Source organism: Rhinolophus sinicus, chromosome 11 (genome assembly GCF_057876585.1).
Source record: "Rhinolophus sinicus isolate RSI-liver-muscle chromosome 11, RSI-T2T, whole genome shotgun sequence".
NCBI classification, from domain to species: Eukaryota; Metazoa; Chordata; class Mammalia; order Chiroptera; family Rhinolophidae; genus Rhinolophus; species Rhinolophus sinicus.
In genome coordinates this window covers 11,780,045-11,794,917 of record NC_142511.1, presented here as the reverse complement: position 1 = coordinate 11,794,917, position 14,873 = coordinate 11,780,045, and the positions used below count along the sequence as shown (strand labels likewise).

At 46.7% G+C, this 14,873-nt stretch overlaps 1 protein-coding gene across 1 annotated transcript in view; it reads right to left on the bottom strand.

The window, feature by feature from the left end:
- Positions 1–1,648: 1,648 nt before the first annotated feature.
- The window catches only part of RGSL1 (regulator of G protein signaling like 1), an 88,700-nt gene continuing 75,475 nt past the window's right edge, over positions 1,649–14,873 (bottom strand). Inside the window, exons 18-24 of the mRNA XM_074322193.2 lie at positions 14,286–14,460; positions 11,478–11,616; positions 11,113–11,237; positions 8,772–8,887; positions 6,925–7,017; positions 5,809–5,875; positions 1,649–4,908 (exon numbers count right to left, since the gene is read on the bottom strand). Coding sequence (XP_074178294.2) covers positions 4,872–4,908; positions 5,809–5,875; positions 6,925–7,017; positions 8,772–8,887; positions 11,113–11,237; positions 11,478–11,616; positions 14,286–14,460 — 752 coding nt within the window. The 3' untranslated portion in view covers positions 1,649–4,871. The remainder of the gene's footprint in view (positions 4,909–5,808; positions 5,876–6,924; positions 7,018–8,771; positions 8,888–11,112; positions 11,238–11,477; positions 11,617–14,285; positions 14,461–14,873) is intronic.

The following is a 14,873-nucleotide window of genomic DNA, read 5'->3' as shown; positions in this document are numbered from 1 at the left end:
ACCGCAGAATATTACATTAAAATTACAACTAAATTATAGAACAATCAACCTGGAGAATCGTCTGAAGTCTACCTGAACAGGAGTTTTATAACTAAGGATATAAAGAAGCCACGTGGAGCCTGGTAGAAGCGGCAGAGATGCTAAACAGGCTGGCCCTAAACCTCTGTGTGTTGGTTGGGAATTGGGAGGGATACCTCAGCCACAGATGTTCCCGGAGGAACAGGGGACCACAGCCACAAACCAGTCTCCCCAGTCTGGAGTACTGGTGCCGGGAAGAGGAGCCCCCACAACTGGCTGTGAAAAACAGTGGGGATTCCGACCAGCCTGGTGGGACAGAAGGCTACGGGAAACCAAGGCATCCTCTTAAATGGCCCGCACACAGACTCTCTCACTTGCAGGCACTTACCTTGGGCTCCAGCAGCAGGACAGTCACTCAGGGGGTGTCAGAGACATACAGGGGGCAGACTGAGGTGTGTGGCTTTGAAGCGAGACCGGGAGGACTATTGCCATTTTCCCTGTGAGAGGTCCTCTTGTGTGGTAGGCAGGCAGGCAGGCGCCATCTTTCCTGTGTTGGGCCCTCCCCCACGTGGCCTAATCTGAATCCGATTGGCCTGGTGAGCTCTGCTTCCTGCTGACTCACTGGGACCCCATCCAACATTAGAAGCACATTCTCTGAGAGCAGCCAGCCCCTACGTATACATAAGGAATTAAATAGATGTGTGGCTATCCTGGCCACTATCCCCCTCCTCCACACACATACACATGAATCATTTATCTTGTTGGGAGACATTCGTTCAGAATTTCCTCAGGAATTAACTGTTCAACTATACCACACCTGGTCTGGCACTTCCTTCATGGTTTAGGAAGTTTAGGGGAAAGGTAGACAGAAGGGCAGCAACTAATGTTCCCGCCCCCAACTCTGTGCCTGGCCCTGTGCCATGCACTTGGCCCACATTGTCTCAAGTTAGTCTCCAAACAACCCTACGAGTGCGATATTCTCGTGTCTATGTCACACACAAGGGTGTTGGGACTCAGCCAGGTTAAGTCGTTTGCTGATGCTTACCGAGTTACTAAAGAGTAGAGAGGGGATTTAACAGCAGCCTGTGTCATGGAAAAACTTGGCAGCTTGGCCTGGTCAGGCGAGGGCCCACATGTCAGAGCCTCTGCATGAGACCAACTTGTCCTTGGTCTTCTTCCAGGAAGGGAAGTATGACTTCCACTAATCTCTTAAATTGGAAATTCAAGAGATTAGGAACTCTTTGGGAGCCACATGTTGTTTCCCTGTGCCTTTTTCTTTAAGAAGAAAACAGGAGGCTCGGGAATTGTGAATATGGACATCCTTTATTCTAGCTAATGACCTGCAGGCCTCGCTGAGGTGTAGGGATGGGAACTGGTGCCCTGAGGTGCTACACATGATCCAACCCCTCCTCTGTGGTGACACTGGATCAGTCGGAGGCACTCACGAGGGACAGACATCTTTTCATACTTCTGTAGAAAAGAGGGGAGATTTCATGTCACTCCCTGACATACGTAACTGGAAAAGTTCCTGAAGGTGGAAGGCAGAGCTCTCTGTCTCTCTTGGTCTGTTTTCCTCTGCCTCTCTATAGCACTCTTTAGTCTGAATGGGTTGTATGAGCTTCCTGAAAAAAAAAAAAAAAAAGAAAAGAAAAGTTCTTAAAGTGTCAAGCGTTATTGGAACATAAAAGAGTTTCATACGAAAAAATTTGCTGTTTCTTCTTTATTGCGCTAATCACAATTGTAATTGATGACCGATTTGATTTTCTGGTAAACAGCACTGTCTACTCGAATTGACTGTAAAGTCAGCATAACTGATTGTAAGGTCAGTGTAGTAGGCATACAATGCAAATTCTGTTTTCCCTAGCACCTAGCAGACTTCATTTACTCATGCATTCAAGGTGTATTTATGGGGCAACTCTTATCTGCATGGCACTGTGGTTGGTGTTGGAGGTACAAGAAAACTAGGACACGATCTCTGCCCTACAAAAGTATATAGTCTGGTAGGTGAGGCACATCACAAACAGGTATCTCCAAAGTGGGGAGAAAATGTGTTGCAGAAACAAAAAGGAGAGGGTGAGAGGAGAGAGAAGACAACCAAGAGGTATCTCCATTGTAATGTCTCATCACCAGGTGGAGAAGAAAGGGAAGGACATTTTAGACAATTGTGTTGCTAATACAGGGAGAGGTAAGCGATGAATCTGGAAAACCAGACATGGGGCAAATTGTCAGTGGTCTTGTATATGCCACTAAGGAGTTGAGGCTTTTTGCAATCAGGCAAAAAAAGGCTGACAGCTGGCAAGGAAACCAGACCTCAGCCCTTTGACTGTAAAGACTGAATTCCGCCAACAACCTGAATGAGCAAGGAAACGGACCCACCCTAGAGCCTCCAGAAAGGGATGTGGTCCTGCCAACACCTTGACATTAACCCGATACATCCCAGGTCAGACTTCTGACCCTCACAACTGTAAGTATTTTTGTGTTAGTCTAAGCCACTCAGTTTCTGGTCATTGTTTATAGTAGCAATAGAAAACTACTGCAGGGACCAGAGACGGTCGACTTCCTTACTCGGCCCTTCTCCCTTGGTCTTTTCCTTAGATGTCAGTGGCCCCTATGGGTCTATTGTGGGGATTTCTCTTGCTCCCCTCTTGTATTTTCTGTCTAAGATAGACTCAGGACCCAAATATAAATTCAAGGGAAAAGAAAAAGCTTAAAGCAAAGATTGCAAGTTTTGTTTGACCTGCATGGTATTACAGAACTTTTTCACTTCCTCATTGTTTTTTCTTTTTCCCTTTTTTCCCCCCCTTTTCCTCCCTCCCTCCTTCCTTTCTTCCCTCCTTCCTTCTTTTCCTTCCTTTTTTTTTTTTTTTACCCCAAGTAAGCAGCTCTGGCAACCCTGGGTTGACTGGCTGCCTGGAGCTAACTGTTGCTGTCCCCTCTGAGATGTGTTTTCAAATTCACCAGTCTCTACCACGCCCTTCTCCCTCACGGGTTGCTTTCCTCATTTATATTACCCGCCTGCATTTTATAGGTGATTGGTTTTGGTGACACTAGCCTAAATCTGGTGTTGGAACATCCTAGACCTGGGATCTCTGAGGTGAGATGGTATAAGAAACCAAAGGAAGAAATCAGCAAGACTCAATAAAAGAACAGAGCTTTTATCCTATTCAGTGTGGTCCTATTAAGTATCGCGAGGCTTTTAAAATAACACGTTTGCACTGTGCTTGCATATCTGCCCATGAATCCATCCAAGGGTGAGTGTGCAGAGAGAGAACTAAGAAAGGAGCAACGATCACAGCTCCAAATGAGTCCGTTGAATGATCTTTCTTTCCCTTCAGGGGGACCCACCTACGGCAAGTCTGTAGGTCACCTTGCCTCAGTCCAAGGTGAGGGTGTTTAGGCACGAGACTCTGAGTATGTTCCTAGATCCTCACCAATCACCTTGTTGCTGGCCTAACACACTCTCTGGTCTACATGTGGGCTCTTGACCTGTTCCTTTTTGACCAAGCTCATGTTTGGTCCTTCCAGTCCAGTAATAGGGCTCTTTTCTACTCTTTTCCTGGCATCTCACGCTAGTTCCTTGCCTGGGTTTTAGGTGCTGGAATTCTGTCGCATGCCCTCTGCTCCGCCAGTTAGCTGAAGCCGTTCTGGAACCCTAGCCTCCCTACCTACTTTTGGGCCCTTCTTGTGCTGAATGCTTGCCTTGCTGGGCCTTCTCCCAGTGGCCTGAGAGGGTCCCCACACCTCATTTAAAGCCAGATTTCCTCTAGTCACCACCTTCTATGGTCATGATGGACGGGTCCCAATCACAGCCCCACCCTCATGATCTCAGAGTCCCTCATTGTGAGCCCTGGCTTAACATCACATTTTTCATTCTTTGAGAAGAGTCTAGGAAATAAAGGACATCAGCATAGCAGGAAATGGTGGCTGGAAATTTGAAAGGATTCTCCAATAAGCTTTCCAGTCTTTCCTTGTTCTGCACGCCATGGAGTCCGGGAACCAACCTCTCCTCAATTCTCTCAGGTGGAGGGTTCGTTTAGGATATTCTGACTGACTATCATTTTACTCCTGGTTTTCTTCAAAGGACAGAAAATGGGGCTAGTCATTCCAAAACTATAACACGAATTTAGGCTTTTAGGTCAAAAATGTTTCCAAAGAGTCTCTTTATCTATGAATTGGCAAATGAACGGCACTCCAGAGAACAATGATTCCTTTTGTGCATGAAAAATTGCATAGATGGTGGCCACAGAGAGAAGTAGCCAACGATTCAGAAGTGGTATATTCTAGTCCAAACTCTGCTAGCATTCTTGGGAAAGTCACTTACCTTCCGTGTGTGTCAGTCCTTCAGCTGGTTAAAAATAAACAATTTCTGACATGGTGACTCACAGGGGTCTGAGGATTTGCTGAGACAATGTATGTGAGTCATTGTCCAAATGGGAGATCCCAACATGAAGAGACCCCATCTGTCACTGCTGATAAAAAGAGCACCTTGCTTCCTAGTTTGTTTAATGCCATCTACGTACACTTGTCATAGGATTCTTTCACAACCTTGAGTCAGGGGTTCTCAAGGCCATGCTGTTACAGAGTAAGACTAGAACCAAGTCTCCTGACATGGCCACTGTGGAAAGACCATCTCTGATAGGACCCCCAGGATTGGGGAGGGCAGAGGTGTTCCCTTCATGCTTGCCACCCACATCTTACCCACTGTAGTCTGGTCCTGCCGTGTCTGGGCTGTCACCCCACTCATCTTTCCAGGGCAGATGGCACCAGAGCATTTCATTTCTGACCAGAAAAGCTTCTGACAGCGTTAGGAGGCTTCTGAGAGATGACGTGCCTCTCTTGGGGGCCTGACCAGATTACTTCTTCTCCCTTTTGGTGCTGGAGAATTTTTGTCTGAAGGAAGCGAGTAGTGGTCAGTTACCACCATGGCAAAGAGGTAACTGATGTTATACTCTCTGCTGGTGTGTTGCTGTCATTCACGTTAGGAATGGCAACAACCAAAACCAAAACCCTTTGCCTTCAGGGCAGGGTCCTTCCCATTCTTAGTCTCATCTTCTTCCCCCAAGAGCTTGTATCTTCTGAAGCTATGCATTGCCTTTCCCTACAAAGAGCTCCAAAGTACCTGGCTTGTCTTCCAGGCATCAACACTGGCCAATGATGCCTGGAAAGCTCCAAAATCCTCAGAATTACAGCAGGTCTGAGAAGGGGGGATGGCTGGTGAGGAAACCAGGCCCGCCATTCACAGAGTTTGTGATCTATAACCTTGATCTCAGCTCTTCAACCCTGCTCAGCTGTAGTTTCCATGACTCCCTAAGGATTCCCCCAGAGCCCTGACGTAACACCAGTCCTACTTTGATGCTTGTGCAGAAGTGAGTTAGGCTGAAATCAGGTTTGGACAGGCTCAAGTCCTTTCTGTTCTTAATGCCAATATCCTACCCAGCAGAAAGATACCTCTTCGTTTTTCTCCATCTTATGCATCTGACCCAGAAGGCTGGAGGATTAGGGAAGCCATCAATGAAAGACCATCTGAGACACTCTTCCCCCAGCAAGAGTGTTCTACTGGAAGGTGGGTCAGGGGGCTTCAACTTCCTAAAAATGCCTGTCCTAATGGAGGTGGGTGGGGACACCCCTAGAGAAAACACCCCGACTACAGGCCTCTCTGGAAGCAGCAAGCTCAACTTCTTGGGTCTATATGCCAGGAGTGTCAGGAGGGGGAGCTAGGTCTCTGGGAAGTTTCTCCCCCCTCTCCCACTGTATGCTTGGATGAAGACGAGACTTCCAGCTCATGCCTACCCCGGGACAGGACTCAGCTGCACAGTGGAGAGGGAATGTCTTAGCTGGGTCAGGTTGCTCGATGAAGCTAAAGACAAATACAGAGAAAAACTCCATCACAACTCAGGGCACAGACACTTACCGGAGGACCTCCAGCCCAGGGAGGCCCACCCCAAGACAGCTTTCAGGGAAGGAATTGGGAAAGTGAAGGTCAAACAGAGATGCTCCAGGAAGAGGAAGGAGGCCTGGTTTGTATGCTGTAAAATTTTTGTCCTAGGAGACATTTTGTCTGGATGCAAATGTCATGACACCAACTCCATTGACCCAGGGGAGTAAAATAAGGAAATTAGGCCAGATGAACGCTAGAATCACCAGACTTTAGGGCTGTTTGGGCCCTATGGGTCAATGTTCCAGAATGGCCTCTGCATTAAGCCACAAGGGGATATATGCAAATGGGCAGGCCAGGCAAGCTGGTATTTCAGAGAAGGAGTATCCCAACATGGAAATAGAAGCTGACAAGGGGACAGAAAGGAAAGGCTTGTTGGGCGCGACCAGGAGGAAACAAGGGAACGGAATTGACTCTTAGAGGCTGAAGATGGGGAAGAAAAAGGATATAACACGTCCCCAACACGGTGTTCTAGCACCAGAGTGCTTATGACAGGCGTAAGGAGATCAGCAGCAGGACCTTCCAGGAAGCAGGAAGTACGGGTTGGAGGTCCTGTGCAATCCCGCAGGTGCCCTCATGGGGGAGGGGGAGGGGGGGAGGAAACTAACAACAGGGATATTATGATCGTCTCTTAATAAATCTCACACACCACACCTGGAAATGGGCAGAGGAGGCAGCAGAAACACAGAGAAGTTTAAGGTACCCACCTTCAAGGGGCTATAAGAGAATCAAGAAGATATGGTTATTCTAATGAGAGCTGCGCACCGACCCCTGCGAAGACAGTCAGGAGACCCGCTTTCCACCCCATCCCTGCCATTCACAAGCTGTGTGATTCTGAGCAAGTCACTTCACGTTTTGGGGATCTCAGTCTCCTCCTGGCCAATAAGGAGATTGGCTAAGCTGGCCTTAAGGTCACTCTCTAATTGAGTAGTGGGCTTTTAATATCAGTGGGGTTCCCAACTCCAACTCACAATTCTGGGCTGGACTTGCTATTACATCCCGCTGTTGAGGCTGCAGCCATTCCATACCTTTGAGCAAGGTGAATCTTAAGACGGTATAGTCTCCTGGGGAAGAAAGAAGGGGGAGCATTGAAAGCCCTTACAGCAATACTCGACAAAATAAATCTTTCTAAGTAAGCAAAGAAGGCTCCTGTTCCACACGCCTTGGATTACAGAATGCTAATGAAAGAATATTATCTAAATCCAAACCTCTGTATCTGAGATCAGGGGTCTGAGGCTGCAGAAGGGGAAGCAAGATGCTTAAGGTCCCTCAGTTCACACACGAACATAACTCTCCAGGCCTAGAACCCGAGTGGCCTGGCTTCTTAATTCAGAGTGTCCTGCGGCCTGTTTGCAACTTCTGAGACCAGAAAAGACTCGGGGTTTTACCTCCCTGGAGCTCAGCACAGGAAATGAACCAAAGGTTGGGCGTTCTTTAGCTACCACGAGGGGCATTTTCTTGCTCCTTGGAGCAAGTATCATGTGTCTGCCCTGAATGTCCACTTTCCTCTTTCTCCTCTTATTGCTCCCTCCCTCTCCCCCTACCCCTCCCTCCTAAATAAGCCCTTGCACCTGTGGCCCACATCCTTAAAGATTGCTGACGTCAGTCTGCTGATGTGACATGTCACAAGTCAGAGACAAGGATAATAAGCCATGTTGCTTGATCACAGGGGTGGCTGCTGCCAGGGAGGTGGGTGAGTTGTTTCCTACTGAGGTGAGGACCCTCTCAGAGGGGCAGGAGCTGGGCTCTACAGCCAGAGATGGATTTAGGTCTCCAGGGCCCTCATTTGTGCTCCGAGAAGGGGGTGGCATCTTTGTTTGTGAGGGATGGAGTGGGGGCAGGGGTGACCATCTGGGGACATGGACGTGAGGGTCAGGCCAGTATGAGCTAACACAACAGAACGCTCAGCTGCATCATGGGACAGTGAGCTGCCATTTTTAAGACTCCTGTCCTAACTCTATGTTTTATTCTGATGCTGGTTCTGTTCCCAGGTTCACAGACCTGTGCTCTTTGGTTCCCAGAACTTTCCTCTGCAGAGACCCAGGCTTACGCTCCCCAGACACTGCCCCATGCACTCTCCTCCCTCTCTTTAAATTCCTTTTCGCTCAAGTACTGATCTCAGTGTGGGTATTGGGAAAGGGCCTGGGTTTAACTGCCCTGTGCTACGAAGACATTTATGTGTTCTCAAACACACATTTATTCATTTATAAACATTATAACGTATGATTAATAATACATTAGTAATATAAATTTCATGTAAATATAATGTAAATTTCTCACAGCCACATCACCCAGAGATAATCCTATTAACACTTTATCTTTATTTCTAAGCTTATCCTATGGTTGCATTAAAAAAAAAAAAAAAAAAAAAAAAAATATATATATATATATATATATATATATATATATATATATATATATATATATTTACCACATTAAAATTATACTCTACATCCACTTTTTAATTTTCTCCCTTAACACTATAACACAGATGGTTTTCAAATGGTAGAGAGATAATTGGAGCAGGATCTTCCTAAAGAGCAATAAAGCAGGTCCCCACCTCCATTTCCCCACCATATCCAGAGGCATCCTGGGAGGTACTGCCGGCAAGCCGTCCATGGGTGGGGCACCCTTTTGCCAGCACTGGTAGCCACAGATAAAATATACCTAATGTTTCTCTGAGGCCAAGTTAGTACGATGCCCACCGCTCCAGCAAACACCCTCTGGGAAGCCTTACAGCCGGGCCTGCAGGCCCTTGCTTTCCCTTCATGAGTCTCATTTGCTAGAGAATGGGGCGGTGGGTCGTGGTGGAGCTTACCTCCGTTCCAAGGTGGGTACTTGTTTACCAGTCCAGACTTAGGAGGAGTTTTTCTGTCCTTGGACTTCTTCCCCCTGTACTGGAAGTAAGAGCGGGTTGCCTTCCAGGAGCAAAACCTGTGAGAAGAATGGCTTTTGTCACAGGCAGAAACCACCGCTGAGGGGGCTGGAACACTGAGTACAGGGAAACGGGGTCCGGACCAGCCCTCACAGAGAGTGGGGTGTCCAGCAGAGAAGACGAGAGCCCCTGGCCGCAGAATGCTGCCTGTCAGAAGCCCTTCTTCGGTGGCCTTCTCTTTGTCCAGGCATGGCTCCAGGGAGGGCCTGGCACGGGCAGTACGTTGGGGCTTCCTTCGGGAATCACCAGTGAATGGAGTCTGTAAAGAATCTACCCTGGGGTGCTTGCTTGAGCATCAGACTCTGAGCTCCCTATTGAACCCCACTTGGTGCAGCCAGCGTGTCTGACTGGCCCCCTCAGGACCCAGTCTCTGGTTTCCACCCTGTCCCTTACTGAGAACATTGACCCCTTCACCTCCTTCCCATCGGCCCTCTCCTTGGAGTAGACCTGGCTCCTTACATGAACTCGCATACTTACTGCAGCCTGAGCACTGTTATACACACTCTCCATCTCTTCCTCCCTAGTCCCTAACCCCCTGCTCCCTCAGCCTGCCCTTGGCTTGGACCCCTTGGAGGCTGGTCTTGGCTAAGACTGGATTTGTTTTCTATCCAGCCTTGGCTCTGGTGGTCTTGACTGCTGCCTTCCTTCTTCCTCCGCAAGGGGCATTCTATCAGATCACAGTTGGTTTCTCCTATTCTATTCACTGACCTGGGTCTCTCTCCTGTCACTGACCTCCCAATATGCCATGGATTCATTCTTAATGATGCTTAAGAGACCAAGAGACCTGGTATCTAATCCTGGTTTTACGACTTACGAAGTGGTACCACTTACCTAGGCCAGTCCCTTAACAACTCTGAACCTCAGTTTCCTCATCTACAAAATGGGGATAATAATACTTTGAGTCACCCACTCATAGGGTTGTTGAGAGGTTCATTTGCGGTCACAGATGTAGACATAGTTTGCACAATATAAAACTCTCTCTAAACATATAGGAGAGCAAGTCAAGAACCAGCTGCATGAGGATTAGAATTCAAAGCCTCTGTGAAGGACCCTTACACTTCCAAAACAGAGATGAGACAGAGCTGAGCGTGACTCAAGCCAGAAGCAGCATATACGTATTTCCCAGGGGTTTCTGGTCCTCCAGGAAGTTTCAGGATGAAATTCTATTTAGATCTGGTTAGCAGAACTAGAATCAAGTCTAGAAGAAAGTGCTAGATAACATTGGGTGCTCAAAAGGCTCAACCGGTTATCTTGAACTTAGATTTTTTTTTTTCATTTCTTTCAATCCTATATTAAATAACTTATTATCTTAGGGATTTAAAAATATAGGTTGGTGATTGGTAGGCAACCTTTACACTTCTATTTAATAATAATTTTTTTGTGTGTGTGGGAGCAGGAAACCACCAAGAGCTGGAATCACAGTAATAATCTAACCTCCCCCATTAGCCTGGTCTGGGCCCATCTCAGCCAGTCGTCCTGTCGTCATTATTACCCAGGGTCCTGCCATTCACCGTGTGGAGGGTCTGAGCCAGAGCCACAGCAGACGGCAGGAGTGAATAGCCTCATGAGTCAGCTGGGAGGACCTAGGCCAGTCTCCGAGCCCAAACGCTGACAGGACAGGTTAGGAATCAGTGGGCACCGCTGCATTTGTCCTGCAGGTATTTTGTTTCATTTTTGGTTTTTGGCCTTGACAGTTTCCTCACCATGTTTCAGTTTGGAGTTAGTTGCCCCATTTGCTACTTTAACCTTGGGAGATATGATATAAACATCTGAATTTCAAGTGTCTCTTGAAAATCAAAATATCCAGCAACTGTGCCCTTACTGGTAATTATGGGCTCTAGGCATAACACAGCGAACCTCCTCTGGCTCACAGCCCCCACGAGGTTCCTTAAGCATGAGCGCCATTGCGTAAGCCTTGACAGAATTTCTCCCAAATGGCTGGGGTCCACCAGGACCCTTGCAGGGGAACCTACGAAAACCTAACTAGCACCTTTGTTCCTAGCAAGTCCGGGGGAGAGAGAGGTGGGAGCCAGGCATTCTGTTCCCCAGTCTTACGTGGCCTTCCATCCTAAGATTGAGTGTTCCGTGTGGGAGTGTGAGGATGGAATATAAGTGGAACAACACACCACGGACCTGGAAACAGTGAAACCGAGGGCTGCAGGAAGGCAGAAAACTCTCTACAAAGTCCAAGGACCTCACGGTCCTCAGGTGAGGGGAGAGTTACCTTTTCCAGAAGTACATGATGACGGGGAAGAGGGACATGATCGCCCCGTGGAAGATGCTGCGATCTAGGTTGCCCTCTGTAATGGCAGCAAGAATGGCATCCTTGTGGGACTCCGAGATGTTCACCTACCCACAGAGGGGGAGCCTGTCACTGGCAGAGGCTCCAGGGAAAGCAGAACACCACTTTGGCCCCCAAGGACCTTCAAAACCACCCCCTCCCCAGAAGGCAGGAGCTTTTGGGGGGCTGCTAGGGAAAGGACATCTGGCTGACCCAGGACTTAGGAGGTACCTGGCAACTAGCTTTCAGGGTTCTTGTGGGGGATGCTTCTTGGCACAAGGCCAGAGAGGAGCGGACGTCGCCCTTACCCTTAGCTTTGGAGGGATCTCCGAGTTCAGGAAGAGCTTCAGGATGATGTTGATTTTGGCCTTCATCAGGATCACGTCATTCTCATTGTAGGCCCGGTTGATTTGCAGCACATGAGCTGAACTCACCAAATTGTTAAATCTAAAAAGAGGCAGTGAGTAGGAAGACAGCAAAGATGAAAGCGGTGACTAAAGAGAGCAGCCAGCCCAGACCTAGTTCTGGCCTAAAAAAAAAAAAAAAAAAAAAAGCCAGGGCCCAATCCTGGGCCAGGTTGTTCTATTGGCAAATACGAATTGAGCCCCTAGCACATGTCAGATAATATGCGAAACGTGTGTTCAAGTGTAGTTCTTCACCCCAAACTCCCTAATTTACCCCATCCTCCCTTCCTTACCCATCCTGGCCCCTGCACCAGTTTCCGGGGCTAAGGGCTGTCTTGTTCTTTCTTTCCCCTCCTGTGCGGCCTGCTCACAATTCCCACCTCTCTGCAAAGCCACACATTCCTTTTCTTCATGGATTTTCACTGTAGTAAACTATACGTGGCATAACATTGACCAGTGTCATTGTTTTTAAATGTGTAGTTCAGCAGCCTTCGGTAAATCCGCACTGTTGTATGATCAAAACCACGTCCTCTCCAGACCTTTCTTCATCTTCCCAAACTAAAATTCCATTAAACACTAACTCCCATTCTCCACTTCCCCCAGCCCCTGGCAACTGCCATTCTACACTCTGTCTCCTAGCAACATATTATTTTACTAGCCATCAACTATCTGTCCATTATACCTTATCTTCATTTAAGTACACAGTTCCCTTCTCTCAGGCCATTTTAAATCTTAACCATTCAAAGTCTTCCTAATAGTGGGATACCAAGCTTTTCCTATTAAGCTCGTTTTGTATGTCCACTCGTTTATTCAATCAGCAAATATTTATTTATTAAGGGTTTACTCTGTGCAGGCACAGTCCCAAGAGTAGGGATTCAGCAATGAACAAAGTAAACAGAGTCCTGCTTTCCAGGAGCTTGCAATCAATGAGGGGAAGAGGACATATAAGTAAATAAGTGAACAATTAAATAACCGGTAGTGCTATGACGATAACAAAAGGACCTGATGTAATTGGGAAGGGGGCGGGCACTGAGACTGGGAACAATGAGAAAGGACAGTCATTTGAAGACCTGAGTCCAGGGGCATCTTCCCACAAAGGCAGCAGTGAGTGCAAAATCAGTGGGCACAGGGGGAGCAGAGCCCCATAGCTGGAGCTGGGGCAAGTGGTCAGCGGCAGGAAGCGAGCTCCGAGATGCAGGTAGGGCTGCTCCTAGAACGAGTTAGGCAACCGGAGAAAGTTTGGACTTGAATCCAGTGGCCATGGGAAGCCACTGGAACATTTTAGGCAGGAGAGTGCTATTACCAGGTTGACACTGTTGAAAGGCTGTCTGACCACTGTGCAGAGAACGGTTCGTAGGGGCAAGTGAGAACGTAGAGACGATGGCGACAGAATTGGAGCAGCAGGGGAGGCTGTTCATTCTGACTGGTATTGCTTTCTGCTCCCCACGTGCCTCTCTTGCATTCATTTTCTTTTTTTACATCTCACTAACCCCTACTCATTCTTCAAAATTCAGCTTAGGTTACCTGTCTCCCAAGAAGCCATACGTGAGGGCTCAGTTGTCTACGTGCACTTCCTGGGCCGGACTCCACCATACCACATATCATCCCACGTCCTAATTTTATTTGTGTCTTTTCTGCTACCCCCATTTCTGTGGGATCTTGGAGGACAGAGAGCATGTCTTGGTGGTTTTTGGTATCTCCAATACCAAATCCAGTGCCCGAGAATGATCCAGCAATTCGTAAGTGTTTGTGGAACTGAGCAAACTCCTTCCTTGGGCTCTTAACCCAATGCCCCTAATTGATGTGCTGAGTTACCAGGTGGTCTGCACTTCCACGAAATGCACTGACAGATGCCCCTGACTGACTGATGTTGACGCTATATAGTGTGGTACCTTCTCTAGAACACGCTGACATTTCTCCAATTCCTTGGGGCAGACATTTACTGAGAGCTATTCATGTTTCTTCCCAAATATTTTTGCCTGCGGCACTTATTACTGTAATTTGTAACTTATGAAAATTGACAAAATATGAATAAGGAAAGAAAGGTATTTGTTGTTTCTGTGAAAACAAATTGGAATGCTTTGGAATGTTCCTACAAAGGCAAGTTGCTTTTTTAAAAAAATTGCTGTTGAGTTAGGTGTGACAAGGCAATTTAAAAAATTGCAAAGACAAGTATAAAAATCCAGAAGGATTAAGTTGCTTTGCAGTAATCTTTACATTCTTGTTCCACTTTAGTAGATAGCATTTTGGGGATTGGTATATACAAAAAAAAAAAAATATGGGACTTCCAATTAGAGGAATGGCTTTGGTTTTACATCAAAAGTTTGACAGGTGAGTAAATGTACATTAATATCTTTCAACCTTAAAATATCTGTTTAATGTCATGCACAAACACAAAAGCTTTATTATTATAATTCTTTGCTTTAACTAAAGAACTTTGGTCCAATGATGCTACTTAAGAGGGCTTAATGAAAAATAGAAAAAAAGGATTCTATTTCCTGGGTATAAATAAGTAAGTGCATTTCAATATTGGGGATTCCAGAATACTGAAGATCTTTTAGGACCCAAAGGAAAGAATGGTGGAAACTGATACAATGATAGCATTCAGTGAGATTTTTCAGAAATCACTGTGCCACTTATAGGGCACTCCAGTCTTTGCTGGGAGGTATTAAGCATGGAAAGCCACAAGGGGAAGGAATGATGGGAACTTACTTCTCCATTTCAGAAAAGAAATATAAATCATTGACTGCAAAATTGACAATGACAATCCTGTGGCCAAATATGCGTCGCTTTATAAGGATTATATCTCCATTCTCCTGGTCTGCACTCCCGACATTTGAGTGACATGGGGTTTGGCGTCCTGGTATGTTTGGGGGTGCAGACATATCTGAAAGAGAAAGAGGAAGGAATTACCATCTAGCTAGGTCAGGTCACTCAAGCCTGAAGCCTTTGACTTGGGCATAACTAAAATGAAGAAAAGAAACTGTGGACCCACCTTGGGCCTATTAAAATAGTGATTCCCCACCATCGGACTCAACCTTTCCCTTAGACTTGAAGGGCTGCTGAAAAGCCATCTTCTCAGATGGTATGGAAACAGACATTCCAAAAAAAAAAAAAATTGAATATTGAAAGGTGTTTTCCTGGTGCTTATCTAATAGAAATAAATGCTCGTTGTAGTTATGCTAATCCCGAACATTTCTGCAGAAACAGAATACGAAGAGGTGACCTGCAAAATGGACCGCGACTGAACTATTTTAAACCATTTCCCCATTCCTTAAAAAAGGAATTTTAAGTCATTTA